Source organism: Pezoporus occidentalis, unplaced genomic scaffold (assembly GCF_034315485.1).
Source record: "Pezoporus occidentalis ecotype Australia unplaced genomic scaffold, CSIRO_AGI_Poc_V1 ctg21, whole genome shotgun sequence".
Lineage (NCBI taxonomy): Eukaryota > Metazoa > Chordata > Aves > Psittaciformes > Psittacidae > Pezoporus > Pezoporus occidentalis.
The window spans coordinates 1,347,910-1,368,862 of NW_026913964.1; the positions used below are offsets into that span (position 1 = coordinate 1,347,910).

The 20,953-nt window shown below is 40.0% G+C and overlaps 1 protein-coding gene across 3 annotated transcripts in view; it reads right to left on the reverse strand.

The window, feature by feature from the left end:
* LRRC56 (leucine rich repeat containing 56) overlaps positions 1-20,953 on the reverse strand; it is a 54,082-nt gene that overhangs the window by 13,464 nt on the left and 19,665 nt on the right. For all 3 annotated transcript variants that reach the window (XM_062619156.1, XM_062619155.1, XM_062619154.1), the window contains exons 5-6: positions 2,867-2,963; positions 2,268-2,465 (exon numbers count right to left, since the gene is read on the reverse strand). In XM_062619156.1, the coding sequence (XP_062475140.1) occupies positions 2,268-2,465; positions 2,867-2,963 (295 nt within the window). The remainder of the gene's footprint in view (positions 1-2,267; positions 2,466-2,866; positions 2,964-20,953) is intronic.

Sequence of the window (20,953 nt, forward strand, 5' to 3'; positions counted from 1 at the left end):
CACAGCAACATCCCAAGGACTCACTTCCTCAGCTAAACAAACCACGGGCAATCTGACATTTCCCCATTACAAGTACATGTAAGGACTGAAGATGCCAACTGAAAACTACATCCTCCAAAATCACCACTTTTGTTGAGCAGGAATGATGAGAGAATAGAAATAGACTTTCTATGCTGTTAGGATATACTGCACCATTTTCATGCTAGGAAGCTATGATAAGGAAGTGTCAGAAGTTGTATTTGGCTCCATGAGAGCCAAAAAATTAAGCATACTTTGTCCATCAGAAGCAGGCAGTGCTTCCTTACTGTAGGAATATGTGTTTTCTTCTCATGATTGCATCTTTTGGTTACAAATAGTTACAAAAAGTGTAGTCTCTGAAGTATACTTCTACCAGTTCAAACAGAAAGGCAAGAGTACAGTATTTTCTTTTGGATTCCAGAGAGGAATATTATCATAGCTAAGCACTGCCTTCTGTGGCTCATTTTACTGAGGGATACGATCGAGCCAACAATTAAATTTGAAAAATGTGAATAACTCATGTATCTAAACAGTGAGGACATTTAAAATATGTGTATGTTTGCTACGTGATTGACTGTTAGTGACAGCACCTCAGTTTTCAAGTCTAAATCCAGGACAAATATCAAACCCAACCTTTTATGAAAATTAGTGGCATGGGCATGATCACTTCGAAATGCACAGCAAAGTTATGGAACATGGCACAATGGAGTCATAGCACCAAGACCTGCTTTGATTTCTAACCCATGCATTATCAGCTCTTTATGGGGACTGCAGCATTCAAAGTGAGTGCTGTATGCACATACACCTATGTGTATGTGCATAGGCCTGTGACCTTCCAAAAGACCTGGATGACAATATGTTGCTCACTGGCCATAAACTGTCATCTGATGATACGCATTAGACATTATGTGACCAAAATAGGAAAAGCCTACCTAATTCAACCAAATTTTTCAAACTCTGCTTTTCCTCCAATTACCTTTTCAGCATATGCCAAGATGCTTATTTTTATATCCCAACAGATCAGTTATCACTGTGTTTTCATCTTTGTGACACAGAGAATCTCATGCCCTCAACAACTTCCACAGAACCTCCACAGAAAAAAATCTATCATTTCAGTACATAAGAGGTGAACTACTGTAATTTTTTGTAATTTGATTTTAACCTTTCAGGGGAAAGGACAAGTAGCAGTTCCTATAATACTGCTTTCCTAGTTATCCCAAGCTTTGTTTGTCTGAGGGTTCAACTTTTGAGTGTGGTGGTCCTGCAGCACTTGCTGTTGGACCAGCGAACCTCCTAAAAGAAATGTAAAAGCCCAAAGACAGACATGTAATTGAGACACTGCAACTGGCACATCTTGTAAGAAAAATATTGGCTACCTTCTAACCTGCTGCAAGATCCCTACAAGCTAGAAAGATCCAAAGAGCTGTGGCCCATGCTGCCCTTGGTCTTCCTTTAAGACGCCTGTTTGCACTGCAAGCTGGGAGTAGACAGAACAGCTGTATGGATCAGTAAAAGCTCATTTCGAGTTTAATCCCATTCTCATAGGTAAGAAGAAACACATTGCTAGGAAACAGGCCTGAGTCTTCACTAGCACTCTTTGTATTTCATTTGTGCTCATCTTTTAGACAATACCCATGACAAGACAATATCAACAGACATGAAAAATGGGAAATACATCCTGTATCATCACTCAGAATGATACAATAAGAAGATGAAGAAACATAGAATAGTTAGGGTTGGAAAGGACCTTAAGATCATCTAGTTCCAACCTCCCTGCCATGGGCAGGAACACCTCACACTAAACCTCACTCAAGGCTCTGTCCAGCCTGGCCTTGAACACTACCAGGGATGGAGCATTCACAACTTCCCTGGGCAACCCATTTCAGTGCCTCACCACCCTCACAGTAAAGAACTTCTTCCTTATATCCAATCTAAACTTCCCCTGTTTAAGTTTTAACCCGTTACCCCTTGTCCTATCACTACAGTCCCTAATGAAGAGTCCCTCCCCAGCACCCCTATAGGCCCCCTTCAGATACTGGAAGGCTGCTATGAGGTCTCCATGCAGCCTTCTCTTCTCCAGGCTGAACAGCCCCAACTTGCTTAGCCTATCTTCATGTGGGAGGTGCTCCAGTCCCCTGATCATCCTTGTGGCCCTCCCCTGGGCTTCTTCCAACATTTCTCATTTCCAACTCAAAATTAAAAATACATTGCTGAAAATTAACACAATATATGCAAACTAAGTACCTCACCTCTGCAGATTCTGCATTTGGCTTCAAACAGATAGGGTTGCCCTCCACTGTCAGGCAGCTCAACTTGCAACAAAGTCCCAGGTACTGCATCTGGTTGATGTCCTCAATATTGTTCCCTTCCAGGTCCAAAACCTCAAGGTGATCCAGCCAGAGCAGCTGGCTCAGGTCAGAGATATTGTTATAGGCTATGTAGAGTTCCTTAGCAGAAGTAGACAAAATAAATATATAAACCATAGGCTTGCACAAGTAACACTCAAGCTTTGCAAAATGTTTTCTAATATTTGAAATACTAGATGACAGCATGAAATCAGCATGCAAATGAACAAGTGTGGCTGCTGCCACCTTAAATAACTAGGGCTAATATGGCAACGAACACTGTGCTGCATTAGGCATCTTCAGGATCAGACCTGAATGTTACACCTCATTAAAAAAAATAAATACTGTGGCATCTCTTAAACTAACACATGCAATTCAAGGCATCTAACTAAAGTCCTTTAGAAAAACAAAGAGTCAGAAGAGAAAAAAAGACTACAAGTAATAAGTATCAACTGAAGAGGTAGTTTTGAGATTGTCATTTGGCAGGACACAACTATACTTACTCTTAGAGAGCTGCAGGAAGAGATCCCATCTAAATCTGCGAGCCCACAGTGAGCCATCCACAGGACATAGAGATGGGACAATGTGGTTCCAAGATCCCTTATAAAAGAAACAGTCCAAGCTCTATTTGAATGGATGAAGGAACTCCAAACTTGTTTTTTTTCCCTAAGACTAGGCCATTGCTACTTCCTTCAAATTTCACATTTTTTACAATAAATGTCATTTAAAATGTTCACCGTCAAAGGTGGAGAAAAAAATTATACCCCTCGCTACCTCTCTCTCAGACACCTTTGTTCTTGTATGACAATATACCGCTCCATTTAAGCTTGATTAACATTCTTCCAAGACCTACATCACGGTAATTCTGTCATAAATCGCAGGTAATTGCTAAGAATTAAGTGAAGTTTGTTTATGCTGGCATCAATTGCTCTACACACATAACCCAAATTAACGTATCTCAGCTGACTGCAAAGTCACCTCACTTTGTGCTCTTACAGTTACCTTTCTTCCGATTTTGCAGTTGAAAGGAATAGCACTCTTGCCAAATAACGTTTTTTGAATCAGCAGAAAATTAAAATCCTTTCCACCATATTTGCCTACCCTTTAGGTCTAGCAAAATATAAATAAGGGATTATTTATATGAATTCCAACCTTTCTGGTCCTAACCTGGAAAACCACATACTGACCTGCTCAAGTCCATTGCCACATGTGCAATACAAAGATAATGCAAAATGCAAAAATGGTGGCAAACCAAAACAGATAATCAGTGGCGAACTGTATATGAGAACAGTTTATCAGAGGAGATAGAGAGGAGTTCACAGAATCACAGCAATGGCTAATGTTGGAAGGGACCCCTGGAAGTAACCTTGTCCAGTCCTGCTCAGGCAGGGTCAGTTGCCCAGGACCACATTCAAACAGCTAAAATAGTTCTTAAATAGAGATTCTTGGACTTTAAAATGGTGGATTAGCTATTTTTAAATAATATAAATCTTTATAATATCTATTATTATTATTAATAATAATAATAATAATAATGAAATAATACTTTAATGCACTGCCTAGGCAAAATTGCAGAAGAGAAAAGGTCATGGGGTCCCTTCTAATCTTAGAATACAGTTCCCTTACTCATGTCTTCTCTCTATAGATCATGGGGGAAAAGAGCAGCTTTGCATTGCCCTCTGAGAACCTCTTGCAGCTTTGATGCAGCCTTGCAGAAAATAACCCTACAAATTGCCTGCTTCAGGGATACTGCACAGCCAGCCAGGCCAAGAGGCCAGGAACAGTAATTTTACAAGTGGGATTGTATTACCTGGCTTTTGTTGTTGTTGTTGTTGTTGTTACTCCACTATCTGAACAGTTTGGAAGGCCCATGTCAGGAGCAAGGAGACTGCATATTGCTGAGTAAAGGATGGATGCATGGAAAAACATGCCTAGATGCCTCTCTCCTGCAATTTCCCCAACAGGATTGAAGAGGAGTTTCTAGTGTGAAACTGGGGATTTTCACCCCTCTGCCTTCTGGGTTTGTCCATGGGCATCATTCAGACCTATCTCACTTCATCTATCCTCCACCACTGCAGGAGCTCCACGCTTCAGGTGCCTCTGATCATCTCTTCTTTGGATGCTGCAAACTTAAGTAAGCTCACGATGGATACACCGTACAACGTGTTTGCATAACATTTCATAGCCTTTGAAGTACAAACAGTGCAGTTAATCTAATGGCCAGAACAAAGCCAGTAACAAAAATCTCAGTCAACAGCACATCCCTTTCTGTCTCAGGCTACTCCTCCTCACAGGAGAAAACCCTAACTGACATAAACCACAACTGAATTTTGTGTATCTAGGCTGCTTGCCCATGCTGACACAGGACACTGCTGTCTAGTAGAGACACATGGGTAAAGCAAGCCAAGCACACACAGAAACTCCTTTCATGTATAAACAATACAGTTCCTTCTGCCAATTTGCTGCAAGCTTACTTTACCTCTAGTTTTTACAGCTATCAGAGCAATGGTGAACACTTGGCATTGTGTCACTGAACCTGTGACCAGATAAGGACCTAAAAAGATGGGAGTTTATCACATTTCCTTCAAAGTACTCATTCAGATTTGTCTGTCCTGAAGGATCCTAATGTCCCTCTGTGTTACCACATACCCAGCCTTGCAGAAGATCTTCCAGGGACTATTTACATGTATTTTATAAATAAAACAAACACTGGTTTCTAAGGCTTCCTTAAGGAACAGATGCCTCCAAAGTAATATTTACATAAATTTATTATTAGATTTGCAAGCGGCATGCCTATAATAGGAAAGAAATTAATTTAAATTACAAAAGTAGAACCTACCACTAACCAAGGCCAACACATCCATAAACATAAATATGGCATTAGGAGTAATGTGAAGGAACTACATTGCTCATTTCACAACCCACTTAAAGCACTGATGTTTTTTTCTAATGTCAGGCAAATTTTGGTGCAGAATTTTCTTTTCTGTAAACTGCTGAATATAGCTAAAGAAAGTGGTCACGCTCATTTTTGTATCATTGAAAGAGTGTTTCTGATAGATGCTCTGCTTATTAGGACAGCAAAACTGAAGACAACCTAACTTCATTATTTTACACGTGTATGGTAAGGTATGATTGATGAGTTCTATTTTTATTTTTGTTTCTTGTACTTCCTAACTGCAGGTCTTTTGCCACAGAAGGAGCTTTCAGTACCATGCTGGTTCTTAACGTTTGTCAATATAAAGGATGCCAAAATAAAGCAATGGATTATTTCCCAAGCAGATTTTACACAAGGCTCTGAGAAGAAACAGCTATCCCCTCTGTTGCTAAAACCTGCATCACTTCATGGATTTTGAAGAAGTTCCCTCCTCCTACTCAGAGGCCAAAGACTTATACAGTTTAATCATATTTCCCTCTGTGTGTTATGGTTTTCAGTTTCAGTGCTGGCTATGGCTAAACCATGAATGGGGTTAGTCCCTACTCACAGCACCTGCTAAGTCACACACAGTACATATTCACTATGAATTATTAGCCAACAAATCTTCAAACATTCTCCTGCTGCAGACACCATCAGAAGACGCTAATGTAAATTACTTCTAAAACCTACTTACCTTACTCTTTACAATTTACACTGCCACGTCTGTAGTTTCAAATCTGTACCATTTTCATTCACTGGTTGCAGCTCTGACTCTCCTACAGCTAACTTCAGCACAAGTCAGGAGCAGCATGTTTAATAAAGTCAATACTAATCAAAGTATTAAAACTTTTTAAACTGGTTGATTAGTATTAGTACTGCAGAGAAAAGCGTTCAGTTGTATATCACACATCTCAGGTACTTGCAAAAGGCAGAACTGCTGCATTTGTTTGCAGTACAACGCAGTGTTTGATAATGGTCTCGTTATTAAGAAATGTTTATGCAGGAAATGCTGCAGAAAAGAAAAAAACACAAAGGAAGCTAATGGAAACTGGTTTCTTATGAGACAAAGGTTGGCTGTCCCAAGCTCAACTTTAACTCATGACACAACATACCAAGAAAGCATGAATTTGGTTGTTCTGTTCGGTATCACTCAGCCCACATTAGCCCTCTATTTCAGGAAAGGGAGCTAGCAAGCCAAGATATCTTTGTCCTCTTCAGAAGAGCACTTCTCCTCTTAGGAAGGGCAAATGACTGCTGTCTCTCCTTCCCTGCCATGTAGACAAGCAACAGTGAGAAGAAGAGGCAAAAGGACTTTTTCCTGTGCCCAGCCCTGATCACAGAACTTTGCTGCAAGTTAAAGCCATGAACAAAATTCTCCTCGCTGACTCTGGGGTCAGGCGCGCTGCTGAAAGAGCCTAAAATTCTGGATCACACAGTCACATTTGGCCCTGCAGATCTTTACTCCTGCGTCCATAACAAGTCATCTCCAGTCAGAGATGTTATCACAGCAAAGTACATCTGCAAGTATTTTATTCGGTAACTAACAAATTAATCTTTTGGAATCTGTGTGAATCATGCTGCAGCATCAGAGAAAACTCCCTTGTTAATTACTACACAGATAATTGCTCCCAAGAGCATGTCTGCTGCAAGGTGAAACTGCAAGGTTAAAGCAAGCTGCTCCCCACAGCCCCATGCACCTGCATTTATGAAAATACTTTTGAAATATTCTGGCTGGTGAGAAGAGAACTTAAGAGCTTACAAGAGATGGGAGTGCCTCCTCTGGGACCAGCCCTACTGCGTCCAGCACGTCCACCTCGGAGGGGGGCTGGAGCAAAGCAAGGAGCTGTGTGAGCACGCATGACTGCCGTGTGCGTGCAAGTGTGCACAGGAGTATGTTTTCATTTATGTCAAGTGCAGAGGGTCAGATCAGACCAAACCAGGGAGATGCATCTCATGACTTTTTAACAAGAAATGGAATCAATGGGAATCTCTCTGATAATAATTCACCAGGGTAAATTGTTATTTATACTGTTATTAATTACAGTAATAAACGCTGTATAACAGATTACCAGGTTAGCAAGAGAGAAAATCCTCTAAAATTCTATGTGATGTAACAAAACACTCCCCTCAAAATAATTATTATCTGAGACAAAGATTAATGAGACACAAGTCAGAGATCAGAACCCTCCTGTATTAGGCATGACATAAACATAGAGAAAGTGAAAGTTTCTATTAAAAAAATGGGGTTGAGAATATGATTGAGAAGTTTGACAGCTGAAATAGGAAAAAAAATGGTGCATTGTACAAAGCTGGTGGCAGTTGGTCATATGGTGCGGCACAGGAGTGACCCAGTGATGTGCAAACAACAAAGACCATATTGAAAGAAGCAGAGGACACTGCAGAGGAAATATAGCTCCCATTAATATACACAATGGATAATTCCATTCCAATGGACAAGTTTCCTGTCCGACTGACGTGGAAGCTGAGAACTTTACAGGAAGGGCAAGAAAGTAATAGGTAAAGCAACGTATATCCTGCAGCTCAGGTTTGAAGCAGAGATGGGACATGCGGTAGGAATGCGTATGTCATATCTTTTAGTTGTGATAAACAGAGGATTACAGCCTCTGAGGTTGCCAAACCAGTGTCCTCCAGAGCAATTACTCCACACACACCTACGCACTTGCCTGAAGAACACACACTGAATACGAGATCATGTTTTTAGTGTCCAAAAGTGGCAAGAAACCAACATATAGCTTCACCTTGGACCCATAAACTTGCGTTTATAATTGATTTTTAAAAAGCAATACTAATAAACTGAAGGGTTTGAAACCTGGGTTCTGACTACCTCCAGGTATTGCTGCAGGGGTGGGAATGAATCAAACAACTCTGTGCTTCTGCAAGGGTCCTGGCAACCCCCTCCACACTTGTGCACAACCCTTTAGGATTTCTTTCCCATGAAATCTGATGCTCCCATCTTGTCATCACTCCCCCAGCCTGGCGGAGAACAGAGGGGCAAGGAACAGTTTGGCTTACAACACCTAATAACGAGTTTGAGAAATAATGTGTTCTTCCATTAATCCAACATCCTTGTTCTTTAGGGATTGACTTGTTCCAGCCAAAATTTCACTGGACAGAGACCAGGCCTAGAGAGCCAAATCCTGCTCTTGGTTTCACCACAATAAATCTTAAATAGCTCCACTGAGATCAAGCTACCCGGTAAACACTTAACAACAGCACAACCCTGAACACATTCATCAGCTTTAAAACCGTAGTTTCTTTTGGAAGCTGTTTTTGAATCATTCACCTTGAAATAAAACACTAAATCCACTAAACTTGCAAACTATCTCAAAGCACACATGCATCTGTTGAATAAATCTTCAGTAGCAATGCATCTAAAATAGCCATTAATGTGGATATTTTTTTGGTTTTAAGGTTGCTCTGAACACAGATGCACTGGTAAGTGAAGAGGTTCAGATTTTAAAAAGTGACCAAACTACACTCTTCCAAAATAAAGGAAAAAAAGAAATCTCATCTCTGATCTACAGAAATCAAGTAGAATTTATCAAGCAGCACTGTGATAACAATGATCAGGTCCATATGTCAGCACACAATGGTTTGCTTATACAGATAATTCTGACATCAGAAGCAAAAACTTTTAAAGCCTGAATGTTATTTAAATCAGTAACATATGTCCTAATAGGAAGCTTACATAATAGTTTCATTGTACTCTCAAATAGCTGTATTCAAAATTGTAAAACTGATTGTATGCATGTGTTGCTCATACTTTTTCAAAACCACAACACAGGCCCCAAGTCATCAAGCAGTGCTGAGGCCATGTCCTTATATCCCTCCCATGTCCTTTTGCAGTCAGACAAATGTCATATGAATGTGAAGACCCAACTGGCTTTGTAGTATTGCAGCCTTGGTTGGTTTTGTACTTACTCTTCCAAATTCAAGTAGCAATACGCTAAATACCATTGTCTCGGGTCTCCTCTGTCTTGCACCTCACAGTCATGGCACTTAGGCTGCCTTTAGAATTTTAAGCTTACTTGAGCAAATACGAATCACTGCCCAAGGTGTAAGCTAACAAGGATCATGTCCCATCTTTTACTGCCAGAAGCCCACTTTTAGGCTGAAATGCCATGGAAATGTAGCACCTAATATTTTGGCTTCATTCTGAACTCTGCAGCTTTTCCACTTTTCCGAGTAAGGGTTCTTAACCCTGCTAAGAAGTGTTATTGGAGACTTCAAAAACTAAGCAAAAAGAAACTTTGCTAGGCAATTCTCAACTCAAAAGCTTAAACACATCAGCGAAAGGCAAACATGTTTTGGGCTGATCAGAAAGCATGCATTTACAAAATGTCTTTTTAAATAACTCCCTTTTACATTCAAATGAAGAATTTCTGTGTGAATGAACAGTTATCGTTGACAAATGTCTTTGCAGTAGGGTGTCTCTGTTGTCCCATCTTTTTGAGGCAACCTTCACATCAATAAGAAGCTGTTTCCCGAATGGGCTACAGTGGTGATGCTACTGGTCATATTTCTCCCAACAAAAGGATTTCACGGTTTTATTCCTTTTTTGTTTTGTTGGTTTTGTTGCTCCTTGGTAGCTTCTGTTTTAAGTTTCAGGTTTGGAAAGGGGCAAGGGACTGGCATATTGCTTTTTTACCTGTGGGTCTCTGCTGCACACTTTGCTGACAGCAGGAAATTCAACTCCCATGGTGCTGCACAATGGGTAAGTTGCAGAGAGCATTCAGGGTTTCATGCTTCGTCCAGCCCCAACTCTGCCTTCTCAGTTTTGTTATGCCAAAGGGAAAGCCAGTTGCTGCAGCTTCCATGGGCTTGCTAAATCAGCTTGTGATTATCAAGGAGTCACATGCTTTTGGCCAGCACTTTCTCTAAAGTGAAAGCCTGAAAACGAGGACAGAAGACTACCCAGCTACAGCAAAGTCACAAACCATTCAAGGCAGTTTTGTTTTTGTAGAAGACTGGAGCCAGAGACCATGCTGGTGGTCCTGATAGAGTACTTGAGCTCTGCCATGACACATCTGTGACCAATGCTTCAACCAGAGGCACTCCGTAAAAATCCTTGTTCCACTACCACCAATGCCAAAACTCCACCTGCCTTCAGTGGGGCTGAGATCTCCCTCTCTGGTGCCATCAGGCTAAGATGGCATCTAAAGACAGGAGATGACAACAGAAGAAAAATCCAACCCCAGTGAGATACACCTCTGGGCTGTTCTTCACTTACAACATTTTCATTCATTGTTGCTTTTCGTTGCCTCATTGAACTCACTGTAGCAACCACAATATTACACTAAGTGCTATGCTACTTGCAAGCACTTTATTTTCCATGTCAGACTATACCGCATTTAAACGAAAAGTGCTTGCTGAGACCAAGAAGAAAGAGGTATTTGTAAATTAAATTGAGTGCTGATACACGCACTTCTGCAACTAGTCATAATCACTCTTAACTTAACCCAGACACTTCTGTTAAAGTTAATACACATGAAATATATTTAGTTTCAAGTGTTCTCATTTTTAGTTGCTGTCAAAAAACTTAAAGCAGAATAATAGGCTTGATCAAAGTTGATGTGCTTGGAGTTAGGAACAGCAATTCCCCAACATACGAATATACAGTGTGCGTGGGAAGGATAACGTAATTTTGTGTTAACTTCCTTTTGATCATTAAAGCTTCTTGTCAGCTTACTTATTGGTAGCATTTTAACAACAAAGGATCAGTTGCCTTAACTTGGGTCCCACAGTCTGAAAGGAGTAGGGATTGTCAAAGTGTGGTTCTGTGGGCCAAGACCTGACCTTGATCTTTTTTTTCCACCCTACTCCAGCTCCTGCCCCTGGCATGAAGCTGCACCCCAGAGATGCTGTAGAAACCCACTGCACTGTGCTGCATCTCACTGGGTGCATTCTATTTTCCGCAAGAGCAAGTGATTTTTCAAACAGGATAAAGCTGAGATAGTAAATAAAACTCTCACACCCACATATCCATTGCTCCTCAATTTAGCCCTAAAGCTACTGACAGTTCCTATAGGTTTGGCAATTGTTCATTCTCACTGTTGAAAGTTTACACATTAAAAAAATAAAAGACAATGAAACTGTGGTTACAGAATGAATTATTTACATTAAAGGAATGAATCCCACAGTGCTTTAAAATTTTGTGCATGAATAACTTCTCAGTCTCCCACACATTGTGTGCCTGTTTCACAGCATGCTCCAGGTCTGAGCTTTGGCAGAGTAAGACAGATATATTGCAGCTTTGATTTGGTATAGATCTCATCCTTCAAAATCAACACTTGAAACTTTAAATGCTGCAGGGTAAGCAGAAGGAATGTTCTGTAAAAGATCCAGATCAGTTGACAGATTCAGTGATGTTAAAATGCACAAATAAAAAAGCCTCCAAACTCATGTTTCTAAGTACCAGGAAAAAAAAAAAGAATTCTAGATTAATTGACCATATAGAACTAAAGAATTGGATCAGCTGTGAGTTGCTATTCAACTTTTGTCATGGTAATGGCTATAGAGCTTCCACTGGAAAAACAACTAAAACTTGAGATGCTGCAGAAATGGGTTGACATGAAAACCTAGAGGAAAAAAAGTAAACTCAAGTGATTTAGTCTGAATGTACAGTGATGGGAATGCAGGTTCTTAAGCTTCTTTAGATTTGGCACATTTGTAAGATACTAATGATTTTCTTCCATGGCTGATGGGCATTTCTTCCTTCCTTTCTTTTTTTATCTGTGCATATATTCAGTAAGAAAACAGAATAAATACAGAAGCTTGCAAGGAACAGATACAGGAACAACTTGTGCCTGTGAATGGCTGGCAAATGCCAGTTGATCTCCAAATTTATTTTCTCTCTCAGCTTCTAATGTTCACCCCAGATTTGACATGATAGGCTTGTCTACATATTTCTCAAGTCAAGACTTTTTCCTTAAATGATAGGTTCAAGGGAGACATTCTCTGCTTCTACTGGCCTCCAGATGTTCTTTTGCAACAAGCAAACGATGCAGAAAAGAAGCTTGGGGGACCCCTGAGCCCATCAGCCTGCCTACTGAGGCAGATGAGACCTTATTGATTTCTATACTGAGAGAGTTGCTACAACACAAAACCTCAGCATTTCACAGTATCACAGTATGCTAGAGATTGGAAGGGACCTCAAAAGATCATCTAGTCCAATCCCCCTGCTGGAGCAGGAACACCTAGATAATGTTACACAGGAATGTGTCCAGGTGGGTTTTGAATGTCTCCAGGGAAGGAGAGCAACCTCCCTATCCGTCACCCTCACTGAGAAGAAGTTTCTTCTCAAGTTTAAGTGGAACCTCTTGTGTTCCAGTTTGCACCCATTACCCCTTGTCCTATCATTGTTTGCCACTGAGTAGAGCCTGGCTCCGTCCTCGTGACACTCCCCCTTTATATATTTATATACACTAATAAGGTCACCCCTCAGTCTCCTCTTCTCTAAACTATAGAGACCCAGCTCCCTCAGTCTTTCCTCATAAGGGAGATGCTCCACTCCCTTAATCACAGTACACTAATAGACATCCCAGATCTGGTGTGGGTGTTTTAACTGGATGTATATTAAATTCCACACCCCATAGCTTGACTCCTTCCAAGTCAATTCCCACTCCAGTGGGATCTAGCAGTACGTGTCGTAATGTGTCCTCAGTCATGGAGATGAGCCTTGTGGTAGAGGTACAAACCCTCACAAGGGCTCTCAGCTGCCAGACAAGCCACTGATCACTTCCCCTGATCAATGGAGAAACCTCATCACTTGTGAGCCGAGTAGCTCCTCAGCCACATTATCCAAAAGCAGACACTCATACCATGAATTCCAGTGGCTCTCTGTATCTCTTCAGTGAAGACAAAGATTTCCAAATTGACCTACCTACCAATTTTTAGATAAGCTAACTCAAATGTATTGTATTTTATATAATTTTATATAAGCTAACTCAAATGTGTGGTATTAAGTACAGACAGTAGGAAATGAAATAACTGTATTTCACAAGACACAAATATATAGATATACACATACACAGTTTTCTTTCAAACTATGTTGAGACTAACATTTCTTCTGCTCCATTAAGTTAGCTTGGGAATGCAAAAAGAAAAGAAACCTCATGATGATGGCTATGAGTGGTATTTAATGAGTGTAAAAGGTAGAGAAAGATGACTCCCCCTGATTATGATGCTTTGTGAGTTTAAAAGTAAATACCAGGTAACCTAAACTATTTAATAAAAAGTAATGAAATTCTTGAAAACAAAAAACCCCAATCCACTCAGGAAAATAAACCAAAATGCACTTTTACCTTAAAGTAATGGGAAGAATCATTGTATACTGCACATGAGAGCAAATACTCAAAGTATACAAAATTTTCTTATTCACATAGATGAACCTTACAGAAGGTCTTTTCAACAAAGGTGGCTGTATTGTTTAAACACATATGAGTGACAAAAGAAGACTCATTACACAAATAAGCACATTTTCAACTATTTTTAAGATCCTCCAGTATGATTCAGCAACTATACTGTGTTTATTCCATAATGAGAAAAATTATGCTACTGATCCTTATTATTTCTAGGACCAAAATTTAACATGTGGCAATAAAACCTTCTTTTCTTTAATTTAAGTTTTTATGCGACAAATGTTACATTTAAAAAACTGGGTTTACGTTGGGATACTAAGAGCAAGAACTTAAAAAAAGTCCGTGGAACCTTACTAGGGATAATTATTATAATTATAAATAAGGGCAAGATAAACTAAACAACAAGTAAAGTAACTCAAAGCACTGTAAGTTCTTGCCTATGGTGAGGTGAAGCTAGGAAAGTGGGTAGTAGGACTGTGAGGCTGATGAATTTCAAACCAGGAGATGCTACCAAATGGTCTTTCAAACATACAATCCTTCGTAAAACTTCTGGTACCAAAAGTGGGTTGTAGGCTTCATTATCAGACATTATTTTTCAGGTTCTCACCTCCACAAGAAGAACATAAAGTGCAGCTTAAGGCAAAGGGTGAAGAATGTACATACATTAATACCTGCTGATGGAATTGCAAACTTAGCCTAAAACACGAAGGCATTTCTAATTTTCTTTTGAAGGTACTGATCCACCCCTTAGAGACCTGGTGCACCCTGTAAAGATCTCAGGACAGAAAGATAAAACTGTGCCAAACAGCAAATCAGAAATAAATCAATTGAAAAAGTGCGCATGTATTTTAGGAAAAAAATAGCAGCAGGTCCTTTGTGTCCAGTAATGTGCCCACAGAAAAAAAAAGGAACAACTAAATTCACTTCTAAGAGAATATTCTGTAGAAATTAGATTGTAAAAACTGATTGCACACTGAGATTCTATTTATTTCTTCATTGCTTATTCAGATTGCTTGGCAGTTACCAACTGATGAATACAACCACATAGCTTACTCTCCCCTCCAACCTGACTTTCTTGCTTTTATAAAATCAGCATTCCAAGAACATAATTTCCCACTGAATATAATTATTTTCAATTTAAAAAAAAAACAACAAACCAAAAATCCAAACCAAAACCAAGCTGCAGACAAGCAACTCTTGTACAAGAGAATTGAAGCAACCTACAAACCCATTAAACCGATGCTAAGATTATTTTCCTACCTATTTCCATGAACACAACAATTCCACAGCTGGATAGCTCCACTGGCAATTGGCTAATTACTACTCCCTCCCATCCCAGTTCTTTGGATTTTCTCAGACAACAGTTATAACCATTCTTTCTCATCACTGACTGAAATGAACATTTAGGTGTAAATTTTCATTAGTGATCCCTGACATTGACAGCTGAATCAGAGCAGCTGCAAACCCTAACAGCCAGGCATGGAAGTACTTAGCCGCTGGCAGAGATCAACTAGTTATTACCAATGTTTTTATTTATCATATTATAGTAGCCATCCAGAGCATGCAAGTGAGATCATGATCCCATTAGGCAAAGCCTTGCACATAACTCATTCAAAAGACTATGTCTGCCCTGGAGACTGAAACTGAGATTGAAAATACAGTGAATTTCTACAGCTAACACAGGATGCTGCAGAAACAACAGCTAACACAGCAACTGAGTCATATTTTTAAAGTCCTAGTTCAGTGGTTCATCCACAAAGCCAAGTCTTGCCACAACCTAGTCTAGTTAAAGCCTAGTCAGCCACAAAGGCCCTAGTCATTACCATTGCTATGTCCAGTTGGCTCAAAGAGTAAAGCTGCCCCTGTAATCCCAGAGACTGGAATCAGGTGAGATGATGGATCCCTAAAAGGTTCCTCATTCACTAAAAACAAATTGGTGCATCTTAAGTAATCACTACTTGTAAGCAAATAGTATTTGTATAGAACTTCGTATGTTCCCTTTGGAAATGACAAAAGCTTTTATCTATATATTTTCTTGATGAAGGAAATGAGACATGGTTTGTAGAGCATGAGAGGAGCCAGAGATGTGGCTTTTGCAGGTGTGGATGCATGCACTTCTGTCACTGACCTTAAAACATTGAGGGCTGAATTCTTGCCATGGGACCAAACAGTCTACCCTCAAATGTCAGAGAAGGAAGGCAGGAAACCTCTGTTCTCAGACCTTCTCAGAAGGGGAAAGCTGAGAAATATAGGTCTCCCCTTTAACTCACTGACACCCTGGAACACACCATACTGTCAGCACATCCACAACCTGGGGACTTCTTGCTTTGAGATGAGCCACATCTGCTGGGTGGACAACACCAAGTGAAGCTGGACCCCAGAGGAAATTGTACATGGAAAACATCTGTGGCTTTCAGGTCAACAAGCCCAGGCCCCAGCAGAGGTGTTTACTGATCAAATATTCAACAGAGCTACATTGGCAAGGTTGTGGCTGAGGCAGCAGTAAAGAGAAGCTGAACTCTCATTTCAGGTAGGTGTGTGGCACAAGAAAGCACCCTGAAAGGAAAGGACACTTTTTACCAAACATATTCAAAGTGGTGTGCTTACTCAGATGAGCAGAGAAAAGGGGCACAGTTGTTTATTAAATAATGGGTTTATTTTAACTTGCAGGTGTTTACTGGCAGACTTGCTCCATACTTTATCTATTATTTATTTACTTTGCTATTTCACTTGCCACATTCACTCCGTAAAAAGTGTTTTGTTTTCTGATGATCCTGTTAAGGTTTTCATACCCTGTATTGTACTACAGCTTGGATCACAAAATAGAAACATGATAGTGGTGCTCCTGGGGGAAGAAAACTAACTCCATGGAGCTGCTCAGGTGACAGTGAAAGCAGATCCTCTCTGCCCTAAGATGATATGAATGCACTAGACCCTCCTCACTGACCCTGTCATGACCAGGAGACTTTTAAACTTGGAGCTGCAACGGTAGAACCTATCTCTTAACCCTGTTCCTTACACGTATGCTCTGTACCTGGCAGCCTGAAATCAGTGGCAGGGGAGTTTCAGCTAGGGAAGGAGGCATAAAACAGGATGTTGAAGGCAAGCACTATGGAAAGACACTGTAAGGCCATGAACTTGTGCTGGTATCCCCCAAGCTTGCTGTAGAATGGAGCCTGACCTCCAGAACCAAAGAGGTGTATTTGTACAGAAAACAAGTTCAGCTTTCCTTGCTGGTGAAATCAGCCTGTTAGAATCTCTGATATCTGAAGTCGCAAAGACAGTCACACTCTCTACTTCGGGCACCTGACCTGGTGAAATTAAAGCAAGAAAAGACAGAAGCAACGTATTGCCTTCCTAGTCAAGGGAGAGCTAGGCATCTCAGAGGTCTACCCAGAACAGATAAAATGGTCAAAGCAATCAGATTTCCCTAGGGCCTAATGCAGACAGGCTGACTGTGCTTTACTGAAAATAATCCACTCAACTAAAAGGAGCCGCACTTCTGTCCCCAGATCACTACATTTTATCAACGATATGAGTGTCCTTGAAGCTGTCAATGGTAAGTAAAACCTGAGGCCATCATAAAGTAGCCAAGGTTTGTAACATTCCCAGGGATCTGCAGGCGTTAATAGAGAGAAGGCTTATTAATACAGAGATTAAGAATCAACTCAAATGCTTTCCTAGCTCCTGGCAAGCACCCAAAGTCCTCAAAGAACATGTTCTTAAGATGGACTTTGTAGCAACCTTAACTGCTGAAGGACTTTTCAGGCTGCCTACACAGAAGAAATAACAGAACTGTTTCTCCCTAAAGAAACTAGACTGCATTTGAAACTAAATGCTTTCCCCATCCAGAAAAGCAAGTGCCAAAGTAAACAGCAATGCTCTGGGCACTGAAATAAGGACATGAAGGGATTCACTCAGACCAAATGAGAGCAATGGCTCTCTGACTGCATGCTTAAGCACAGCCTAAAGCAAGAGCACCTGATCCCTCATTAAACAATATAAGCAAATATTGTAATACAAATAAATCATCTGCTGACAAATATTTGCATCTTTAATGCAAACTAAACTGAATTGATTTTAGATAACATTTTGGGATTTTATCTATCATCAAAATAACGCTGATCCCTGCTGCACAAAACTCACTGTATTTACATGTAGTACCTATGCTAAAGGCATAGTAGTCCAATAACTGGAAAAAAAAACAACCCACCAAACAACAAAACCCTAACCCAAAACCCAGGAGAAATGACAGGCAGAAGAAAAAGCAAACTGGAGAAGAAAAAGAGCAAGGAAAGGAATAAGCAAAAACGACAAAGAAAAGACGAATTTAGGGGGAAAATGGCCCTAAATTTCTTCTGCTTGAAAGAAAACTATGCAGCAAACAGTGGGTGTCTAGACACACACTATCAACAATACATCAAATTTTGGGCTGATCAGTATCATGGCTTAGCCTTATACAAGATGGTATAACTTGGCCCAGATCCAGCAAAGCACTTGGGCTAATGTTCTATTTTCAGCCTGTGAGCAGTTCCATTGAAGTCAAACTTTTTGTAACTTTCGGAGGTGACCATTTGCTTAAACTCTTTGTTGGGTAAGTACCAAGGAGTATTATTCCTATATTCAAATTCCTACAGATCCTAATTCAGGTCTCCAAAATATTTTTAAACATGGGTTTAAAGCCCTTGCCCTCAATTAAGAAAGAACCAGTCTGGCTCTGATTTCTTAGAGTCATGAAATGATGAGCAAAATCCCTACTTAAGTCACTTGGCTCACATTTGCAGTTATTTTTTTCATAGTTAAGAGGGCTTGAAACTTTCAAAAAGTGAATGCAGAAATTCGAAAAGTGAACGCAGAGATTAGCTACACCCTAAAATGTAGCTTAATCTTGTCCCCAGGAGCTGGTGTCGAAAAAAATTAAAGAAATAATAATAATAATAAAAAAAAAAATCTATCCTAGGACTCATAGAAGCATGAGAGTTATTGAATTTGAATGTACTCTGCACCTTGCTCATTTCAGCCTTCAGGACAGCTATCCATTTCCATGATGACTTTACTGACTAAGATGGACCAGGATTACTGTCCTCTTGTTTTGGAGGACTCTTCTGCAATAGGACAAGAACAATTTGAGAACTACATGCAACACATACTGCAGAAAGAAATGTTAACTCTGTCTAGATGAAGGAAATATGCTTTCTTTTTCCTATATCACTCATACCTACTTTTGTCCCCACATTCTGCAGTTCCTGCGTTTCATCTGACTTAAAATACAATAAATTCTCTCTGTTACAAGCAGTTGCTTAAGTGGTCCTGGGAGCCAACCAGTCTTCTGCTGGCTACAATGCATACAGCTGAATGGGGGGAAATGAACTTCCGCTGGTGAAAGAGCTTGTGCTATAAACTTACGGCAACCAGGTCCTGAGATCCCTGTATCTGATTTAAAAGTCCTTTCATAAAGATATCTATCTAACATTTTTAAACAGATCTTTTAATTCATCCCTGAATTGAGAATAAAAGCAGTCTGATAAAAAAAAAATATATAGGCTACATGCCAAAACCAGAAGTAGTAATTCATTGGCCTTTGTCCTGGGTTCAGCAGTAGCAGTCATTTTTCCCCTTCTTGGTAGCTGGTGCAGTGCTGTGTTTTGACTTTCAGCTTGGGAACAGAGCTGATAGCGATGTTTTGGTTTGGCCAAGGACTTTGTGAGCCTCATGCTCTGCCAGGGAGGAGGGGAAACCAGGAGGAAGCAGAGACAGGACACCTGACCCAAGCTGACCAAAGAGGTATTCCATACCACAGCACGTCATGCCCAGGGTGTAACTGGGAGTTAGCCGGAAGGACTGGGGGACGGCAGGGTTGGAGGAGGTATCGGTCGGAGCTTGGTTGGGATTGGGGGGCGAGTTATCGGTCAGCTGGTGGTGAGGTGTTGTATTCTCTTCCCTTGTTATTTCCTTTATCATTATTATCACTGGTGGTAGCAGTAGTGATTTGTGTTTCATTGGCCTTGAAATATAGTCTTTTACTGGAAACATTACAAAGATGAGATGAAGATGAGGACTGTGTGTCATCATGAAAAAAGGGGGGGCAATTTTTAACAGGCACTCTTTAGAATAGGTTCTATGTTTCACCCTCAATTACCAGTTCATCAATCTAGAATTTCTTAGCTGCTAGCACATGGCCAAAGGTCACCGAAAAAGGACCTCATTAAATTAGTGCAATTTGGAAAATTAACCACAATCTGAACTAATTTCTTTCCACAGTACACTAGATTTTCCAGAGTTATTCCTCTTTAGTAAAAGGCCAGTAAAACTAAAACCCAGAAACAGCCAAAAAAGAAATTCCCTTTCAACTGCCAGGCTGGATTATGTGCAAATAAATTTGGATACATTTTCCTTATAGATTAAATGAAATAGTTGATAATGATATCCTGCACTTACATATAACCTTTCAAAGTTTCAAGTATTCAAAAGCTTTAGGAGGGACCATGAATTTACAACTAAAGTAGTTCCACTGCATTGCCCATCAAAGAAATCAGAGCTCCTTCAGGAACTACAAGGAAAAGCCAATATCCAAACTCACTGAAGTAGCAAGCCTTGCCCTTCCATGCAAAACTGTAATACACAAGTACCTTGATTCCTCAAGCCCAGAACATCCCTCCTTTGATTTCTATTGAATCAACATGCACCTCAGCATCCTCACAACTTCAGTTCCTATGTGAGGTCAACAGGACTAAATGTTTCCAAAAAAAAAAAAAACCACAACAAACCACCAAACAAACAATAACAAAACAAACAAACAAACAAACAAACAAACAAAACTCAGGAACCAAATTCAGGATACTAAAGCCTTATTTTGATATCTCCCTATATGCAGTTAACTATTAAGAGAATTCTTCCTCAATTTTCAAACTGAAAACAATGTTTTAATTCCTTTTCATCCTAAAATAATTAGGAAATTCTACTCTGCAAGACAGAACAAAACAAAACTAAAGTGACAAAAAGCAAGTTTCTCATCTTATTAACCACTCATTCATACACACTGACAGTCTTTTGTTTATAATGATTCATCATAATACAATTTTTTCACATAATATAGCATGAACAGAACGGCTTCTTTCAACACCCCAAGTATATACGAAATAACCTCTGCCTTTTGCCTGATTTTCTGCCCTTGCCTTCTTTTCAGTAAACAAACCAATCTTCCAGTCTGCCCTTATGAGACATTTCCTGTTATCTGCTGCCCATTTTCAAATTACAACCACAATGATTCTGACCTTATGGCTGAGAAAGCCTGT